General features: G+C 44.4%; 1 protein-coding gene and 1 long non-coding RNA gene across 2 annotated transcripts; both read left to right on the forward strand.

The window, feature by feature from the left end:
- The first annotated feature begins 681 nt into the window (after positions 1-681).
- On the forward strand, positions 682-1,929 carry LOC141201650 (uncharacterized). The gene is made up of 3 exons (XR_012272958.1): positions 682-766; positions 1,383-1,528; positions 1,807-1,929. It is a non-coding gene; the product is annotated as an uncharacterized lncRNA (long non-coding RNA).
- Positions 1,930-2,043: 114 nt separating this feature from the next.
- LOC141201617 (uncharacterized) lies at positions 2,044-6,417 on the forward strand. Its single transcript, XM_073663621.1, has 5 exons — positions 2,044-2,265; positions 2,349-2,472; positions 2,556-2,653; positions 2,852-2,942; positions 4,792-6,417. The coding sequence occupies exons 1-5, from the start codon at positions 2,044-2,046 to the stop codon at positions 5,637-5,639; spliced, it is 1,383 nt and encodes a 460-aa protein (XP_073519722.1). The 3' UTR covers positions 5,640-6,417.
- Positions 6,418-8,332: the final 1,915 nt, after the last annotated feature.

An 8,332-nucleotide genomic window follows, 5' to 3' on the forward strand; every position in this document is an offset into this window, starting at 1 on the left:
CTCCGTACGCCTCATACACGCGCGGCTCCGCTCCGTACGCTTTGTACACGCGCGGCTCCGCTCCGTACGCCTCGTACACACGCGGCTCCGCTCCGTACGCCTCGTACACACGCGGCTCCGCTCCGTACGCCTCGTACACACGCGGCTCCGCTCCGTACGCCTCGTACACGCGGCTCCGCTCCGTACGCCTGGTACACGCGCGGCTCCGCTCCGTACGCCTCGTACACGCGCGGCTCCGCTCCGTACGCCTCGTACACGCGCGGCTCCGCTCCGTACGCCTCGTACACGCGCGGCTCCGCTCCGTACGCCTCGTACACGCGCGACTCCGCTCCGTACGCCTCGTACACGCGGCTCCGCTCCGTACGCCTCGTACACGCGCGGCTCCGCTCCGTACGCCTCGTACACGCGCGGCTCCGCTCCGTACGCCTCGTACACGCGCGGCTCCGCTCCGTACGCCTCGTACACGCGCGGCTCCGCTCCGTACGCCTCGTACACGGGCGGCTCCGCTCCGTACGCCTCGTACACGCGCGGCTCCGCTCCGTACACCTCGTACACGCGCGGCTCTGCTACATCCACACTGTAAACCCCTCCTGACCCCACACATAAACTTCAGCTCATCCAGCACCATGACAACCAGAACAGCAGAGTCCTGCATCCACTGAGGCCCCTGATCATGTGACCCCTGACTCCTCCCCTCCTGTGACCTCATCACAGCTCCTGTGCGCACAGAGCAGCCATATATGTGGTGGCGGCTCTGCAGGTGGAGGTATGTGGAGACCCCCATTACTGGGCGCAGGGGGCATTAACCCCTTCAGCACGGGGACTCTTTTGGGGTCTCTGTGTGGTGTGAACAGTGAGGTAACAGCTGTGGACAGAATGCGGCTTAGCTGGTTCCCGTCCACATTAGATCCATTCAGACGACTGCAGGATGAAGGACAGAAGCCCAGAGAAGTCCTCACACAACGCCATTATTCATCTCCTAGTTCCATCCAACACAATAATTGCTGCTGTTACGCAGCCAATAAACATGCGGGATTGCGCGCCATACACAGTAATGCGGTAGCCATGTTGGATACTGGCATTACTGTGATTGGCCGGTCGTATTGGGTCTTACAGCAGTGTTCCCCAACTCCAGTCCTCAAGGCCCACCAACAGGTCATGTTTTCAGGATTTCACAGGTGATAATTACATCACCTGAGCAATACTAAGGAAATCCTGAAAACATGACCTGTTGGTGGGCCTTGAGGACTGGAGTTGGGGAACACTGTCTTATAGAACCTCTTCTAACACCGACCATCGTACATCAGAACTTTTATCTCCGAGAAATGTCTGGCCATTGTGGTCTCCCCAAACTTCTGCTCTTCTTCATTCTTTTCTTGCAGGGGCCGCAGTGGATTTCATCCTAGATTCATAGAGCCGGATAGAGGACGATGTTCCTTCAGTCTGATTGTAATTGATCGTGATGTTTGTCCAACGTCCACTTTACCACAAGAGCACTTTAACGAGTAAATCACCAGAACTGTAGCAGGTAAAAAAAACACCGATATCCACAGGTGTCCCCTCTAATTGGTGGGAAAACTATCACCTTTAATAATCCTCCAACAGTTCTGCCATGACAAACACAGAAAAGTGCATGAAGGAGATGTCATAGTCAGCAATTCAACTTGTGTTCCATTTATACAAGACTAGAGAATACAACATCTACACCTTCTATCTCCTAATATGTTTTCCCTCATTGTCTTCAGTAATTGTATTATTACACTGGATTTTTATGATGTTACATCGGCTCATTTTCTTCTCATTCAGGTCTCTACAATATCAGATCCTCTCAGTGAAGATCTTCTATATAAGAGAATTTTTCTGAATCACCCATCAAGAATGGATATGGACAGAGACAAGATGGCGGAGAGGATATTACACCTCACCCTAGAGATCCTCTTCCGGCTTACTGGAGAGGTGAGAGATTCTGATGACGTCACATTACATCATTCTTATCTATGGGAATAACAGATGGACAGAACTGGAGAGGTGAGGACTCTGGCAATGTCTGTAGTGAGATTTATTAATGTGTCTCTCCATAACCAGGATTACACAGTAGTGAAGAAGACCTCTAGTGAGTGCTGTCAGGACCCTGTGTCTGAGGGATGGGAAAGACCCCTGAGCCCAATCACGGGTCCTCCACCTCAACCCCTGATACATGAGGACATCAATGACCAGAAGATCCTAGAACTCACCTACAAGATGATTGAGCTGCTGACTGGAGAGGTGACACTGCTGGGAATGCTGGGACATTACACAGTAACGCTATGGAGGGATCAGGGGGATAACAGTATCATTGTATGTGTCAGGTTCCTATAAGGTGTCAGGATGTCGCCGTCTATTTCTCCATGGAGGAGTGGGAGTATTTAGAAGGACACAAAGATTTGTACAGGGACATCATGATGGCGGTTCCCCAGCCCATCACATCACCAGGTAATAGACAGGACTGAACACACACGGTCTATAATTATCTGTATGTAAAGAATAAATTCAGTCCGTGTATGTGTTTCCTCCAGATCTATCCGGTAAGAGGACAACACCAGAAAGATGTCCCCGTCCTCTTCTTCCACAGGACTGGAAACAAGAAGATCCCAATGTTCCTCCGGATCATCAGGTAGATGGAGAGAAGGTGTCATGAGATCTCCCCTATGATGTGTAGACGGCTGTGATGGTCTTGTGTTCAGTCTTGTTTTATCCACCAGTATTATGTGTTTTATACTTGTTTAATGAGAACGGTGGAGATGACAGGATTAGAGCTGATCATAGATGGGACTTCTCCATCTGTCTGTGAGTTTTACAATATTTGTTTCAGGGTGAAGATCTGACCCATATTAATACTACAGAGACATATGTGAGGGATGATGAGCGGTGTAAAGAGGAGATTCCTACATATGACTACCCAGGTGAGTAGTAACCACTAAATGCTGAGAAGTCACAGATTCTTCTCAGTCACCGGCTGTGGATGCTTTATTGGTCGTGTAGTCCGGCTATATCACAATCGTGTGATCACCATTTTGCCTCCAGACCACAACATTCTCCTCCATCCAAAACTGTTCAAATAACTTTGGGCATTGAAAGACCTTTTCTGTAGAACTTACAACCTGGAGGATCCACCTCCCCCCGGGATTAGAAGATGCTGACCGTTACCTGCCCAGGTTTGTGAACTATAAAGCCAAATGACAACATACGTATAATGTGCTGACAAGTTAAAAAATCACTTGAAGAAAAACATTATGATGGGTCTGTAAGAGAAAGTGGAGAGTAATGATGCTGTTGGCTTCCTAGAATCCTGATATCTTCTAGGATGAATCCACCTTCTCTCCCTTCTGTGCTGCTGAATGTGCTCATATGGTCCCTACAAGACCAGGTCCAGTCTTTATGACCAAACTTAACTTTTATGATTTGTTATTGTCTATAGTAACAGTTTTTGACTACAGTATTTTGTGCCCAAAATACTCTGATTTAACCCCTTCCTGCAGCCAGTTTTGTGTTCCTATCTGGGCCCATTTTTCGAATCTGACGTGTGTCACTTTATGTGGTGATAACTTTGGAATTCTTCACAAAGGATAATAGGAAACAAATGGACCTTACAAATTATTTTCCATCTTCTTTTGAATCCGACAATCCCCTATATACGGTTGTACACTACTGTCTGGGAACATGGCAGGTTAAGAAGGGAAGGAGTGACATTTAGCTATATGAATGCAGATCTTGCTGGAATAGTTTGCAGACACATTGTATTGGGGGCACTGTTCATGGTCACCTGGCAGCTCAAAAGATGGCCCCACAAACAGGCTTGGTGCTATCTACTCCATTTTCTTAGTATTATCTTACGCCCTATTCTTAGTGGCTGGATAGAGCCTGCGTCACCCAGAGCTTCTGGTTCTGACTTCTCCACCATTACCAGCGACGCCTGCAGAATGAATAAGGCGTCTGGTGACAGAAGCAGACTTCACGGGAGCAGATCCCAGAGGAGATGGGACACCCCATTTGCAGAATCCCTAATATGACAAAATGGCAGAAAACCAGAGCAGTAGAAATCCCCATAAAGTGACTCCATTTTTTAAACTATAACCCTCAATGAATTAATCTATAGGAGTAGTGACTATTTTGACTCCACATGCACTTTCCGGAAATTAGCATGCAGTGGATGTTGGAGAATGAATCTTGTACATTTGCCATTTTATTACCCAACACATAGTGCCCAGATCGTGTTCCAGGAGACACACACCGTAAATTAAGTGGGTTCTTCTCACTATAGTAATGCCAAATACATGGATCCTAAATGTGGTTTGGGTACACTGCAAGGCTTAGAAGCAAGGGGGAGATTTGACTTTGGTAGAGCGGATATTGCTGGATTGGTTTATGGAAGCCATGTTGCTTTTCAAGAGCCTTTGAGACACTATTAATGTGGAAACCTGTTTTTCCACCGACAGATGAATGACTTGAGTGGGGACTTGTTTTTTATGAGATGAGTAGAAGTTTTTATTGGTATTATTTTAGCTTACATAATATTGGTGGCTTTTTATTCCATATTTTGGAGGCAGAATGAACAAATAGTTGAACACTACACTTTACTGGTTCATTATATGAGGTTTTCTATTAAACTGTGATCTGTCAGTGTCTTAGTGAATAATTCCATATTTTTGCAAAACTTGCCGTTTTTACGGACAGTTTAAGTAGAAATGTCATAATATATAAAATTCAACGATATTTTATTCTAAAATAATAATTGTTTTTTTTCCTTGGCAGATAACTGCACCAGGAGATCAGAGGGACAGCCGACATCTTCAATTTTTAAATCAGATGATCTTAAGATCCCACAATATACAATTGAAGTGAATGCCATTACTCCAGATATACCATCATCCCTTCACAGCAAAGATCTGTCATCTGATCCTTTGAAACAGGTCCTGTCTTCTGATTCATTACCGACTACTAAGGAAAATCAAAGTCACAAAATAAGCATTAAAAAACGAACTGATGATAAAGCAAATAAGTCATTTTCAAGTTCAGAATATGGAAATAGTTTTCCCTTCGAAAAGTCCTTTCTTAAACTTGAACAATTCCACACAGCAGAGAATAGATTTTTTTGTTCCAAGTGTGAGAAATGTTATAACCAGAAATCAGATCTTGTAAGACACCAGAAAACTCACACAGGGGAGAAGCCATTTTCATGTTCAGAATGTGGGAAATGTTTTAGCCATAAATCGAGTCTTAATTGCCATCAGAGAACCCACACAGGGGAGAAGCCTTTTTCATGTTCAGAATGTGGGAAATGGTTTAACCAAAAATCAAATCTTAATTGCCACCAGAGAACCCACACAGGGGAGAAACCTTTTTCATGTTCAGAATGTGGAAAATGTTTTAACCATAAATCAAATTTTGTTAAACACCAGAGAATTCACACCGGAGAGAAGCCTTTTTCATGTTCAGAATGTGGGAAATGTTTTAGCAATAACTCAGATGTTGTTAAACACCAGAGAATTCACACAGGGGAGAAGCCTTTTTCATGTTCCCAATGTGGGAAATGGTTTACACGTAAATCAACTCTTAATAAACATCGGAGAAGTCACACAGGGGAGAAGGCTTTTTCATGATCAGAATGTTGGATATGTTTTAATATAAAAATGTAAAAAAAACTTTTTAAAGGGGTTGCCCACTACTAGGACAATCTCTTGTTATTCCTCATATTTGACCTCGTTAACATAAAAACACTCATACTCACCTTCCTTGCCAGCTCCGTTGCGGCGGTGTCGGTATTCGTGTTTCCGGGGTTCGTAAGGTTGTTACATCACACGAGCCCTGCGCCCAATCAGCGCCAGCTTCACTGTCCCCACCTTGGACGTATTGATCATCAACAGGAAGCCAGGGTTTGACTTCTCTCCGATTCCCTCTTAATGTTCGATTTGTCTGAAGTTAGGGACAGTGATATCATCTTTTACTTTTTAAAAATTACAAAAAGTAAAATAGGCCCATGCAAAAGTTTGGGCACTGTGCATGGTTACTACCTAGTAGCCAGCCAAGAGTCTTTCAATTCTTGTTTGAGGGATTTTCATCCATTTTTCCTTGGCAAATTCTTCCAGTTCTGTGAGATTCCTGGGTCGTCTTGCATGCACTGCGATTGTGAGGTCTAGCCACATATGTTCAATGGTGTTCATATCAGGGCAATTGTGAAACCTTTATCTTGCGCCTTTTGAGGGGTAGTCTATTGTGGATTTTGAGTTCTATTTTAACCTCATCGTTCCACAGGACTTGTTTCCAAAATGCATCAGGCTTGTTTTATATGTTCTTTTGCATACTTCTGATGCTGAATTTTATGGTGAGGATGCAGGACAGGTTTTCTTCTGATGAATCTTCCAAGAAGGTGATATTTGTGCATGCGTCTCTGAACAGTAGAACAATGAACCACAACTCCTGAGCCTGCTAAATCTTTAGGAAGGTATTTTGCAGTCAATTAGGGGTTCTGATTTGCCTCTCTAGCAATACTACTAGTAGTTCTTACTGTAATGTTGCTTGGTCTTCCAGACTTTATCTTGACCTCCACTGTTCCTGTTAACTGTCATTTCTTAACTGAGGAAAGGGCAACTTGAAAACACTATGCTATCTTCTTAAAGCCTCCTGCTTTGTGCGCCTCCACCATTTTCATTTTTGGTGTACTAGGCAGGTGCTTAGAAGTACCCATGGCTGCTGTTTTTTAGCACAAGGTTAGAAAAGGCTGGGTTTTTATAATGCTGCGAAATTTGCTTCTCCTGGCCTTTCCTAATGACAATAGTGAACAAGCTATAACCCTGACAGTCTAATTAAGGTCTGAAACCTTGGTCAAAGTTATCTGAGCGCACAAATTTTCAAAGGTGCCCAAACTTTTGCATCAACCCATTTTCATTTTTGTAATTGTTAAATTGAAAAAAATGACTATATTCAGTATATATATATATTCTTGCCTAAAACACAAAGGAAATGTGTCATCTTTAACTTTAGCCCTTTAAGAGATTAGAGTAAGTCATTTTGACCAGGGGTGCACAAACTTTTGCATGCCACTGTATAGAAATCTTTATATGGTAGATTATATTTAATTGTACATGAAGAGAAGGAGGTTGATTCCTCCTTTTTATACAAATCTCCAATTGATGTAATACCCAAAAGTTACCAATTTTTAAGTTCAAGATCTGGATTGCATTGCTCTAAAGTTTCTATAGGCGCTTTTATAGAGCGCAGTTAGCATAGAACTTATTTTGTTAGTCAGTACACCCCATACCTCTAATGCTGCAACTACCGTCGGTGGTGAAACACGTGTCGGGTCCCTTGGTAAGTGACCTGATCATACTCATGTGAAGATAACTTTGTGCATGGTAAAAAGAAAAGAGATGCGCTGCAAACCACTCAAAATACCAAAAGAGTGATTCCTGCCTGTCATAGAGAAAATGGTAGTCCAAATGAAGATATACGCATGCAGCTTCCAGGGGTCCTTTGAAGAAGTCACAACTGCAACTATAGGTGATGGACAAGTACCGAGTCTGTAGGACAAGCCGTGAGTGCTGCAGAAAATGGGTTCAAACGGCGTATTAACACCGGAGATAGAGGGCTGCAAAGACTCTCAGAGACTCGGGCTTTCAGGTACATGCAGCCGTTGCACTAGGTGGATACAGGGATGAAGATCATGGGTGAAATCCCTGACGAAGGAGGCTGTGACATCGGAAACGCGTCGGATAAGCGCTGGACTGTTTTTCCCTCAGTGGAATCCCCCAGCTGTTGTGACGCCACTCAGATACCAAGCGCTCACATCCTTGATTATCAGCGGTCCTGCAGGTGTGACCGGCCGGCACACTGATCAGGCTGTCTGCAGTCCTTCTCCCCCATGATCTTCATCCCTGTATCCACCTAGTGCAATGGCTGCATGTACCTGAAAGCCCGAGTCTCTGAGAGTCTCTGCAGCCCTCTATCTCTTAATACGCCGTTTGAAGCCATTTTCTGCAGCTTGTTCTACAGACTCCGGCACTTGTCCATCACCTCTAGTTGCAGTTGTGACTTCTTCACAGGACCCCTGGAAGCTGCACGCGTATATCTTCATTTGGACTACCATTTTCTCTATGACGGGTAGGAATCACTCTCTTGGTATTTTATGAGTGGTTTACAGCGCATCTCTTTTCTTTTTATCATTATTATTTGCACCAGGGCATACGGTGCTTTGAGATTGCGGCTCGTTGCCTATCTGATCGTACTATAGCGGCAGCGATACTGCAGTTTTTTACCTTTTACTGTTTGTGCATGCTATATGAAATCCCTTATATCA

Source organism: Phyllobates terribilis, unplaced genomic scaffold (assembly GCF_046119375.1).
Source record: "Phyllobates terribilis strain yellow unplaced genomic scaffold, ASM4611937v1 Scaffold_120__1_contigs__length_5212024, whole genome shotgun sequence".
NCBI lineage: Eukaryota > Metazoa > Chordata > Amphibia > Anura > Dendrobatidae > Phyllobates > Phyllobates terribilis.

Coding starts and splice junctions, on each gene's coding strand:
- LOC141201617 (XM_073663621.1), top strand. CDS start 2,044: ATGTCTGTAGTGAGATTTATTAATGTGTCTCTCCATAACCAGGATTAC. Junction 2,473..2,555: donor CCAGCCCATCACATCACCAG/GTAATAGACAGG, acceptor TGTTTCCTCCAG/ATCTATCCGGTAAGAGGACA. Junction 2,943..4,791: donor TCCTACATATGACTACCCAG/GTGAGTAGTAAC, acceptor TTTCCTTGGCAG/ATAACTGCACCAGGAGATCA.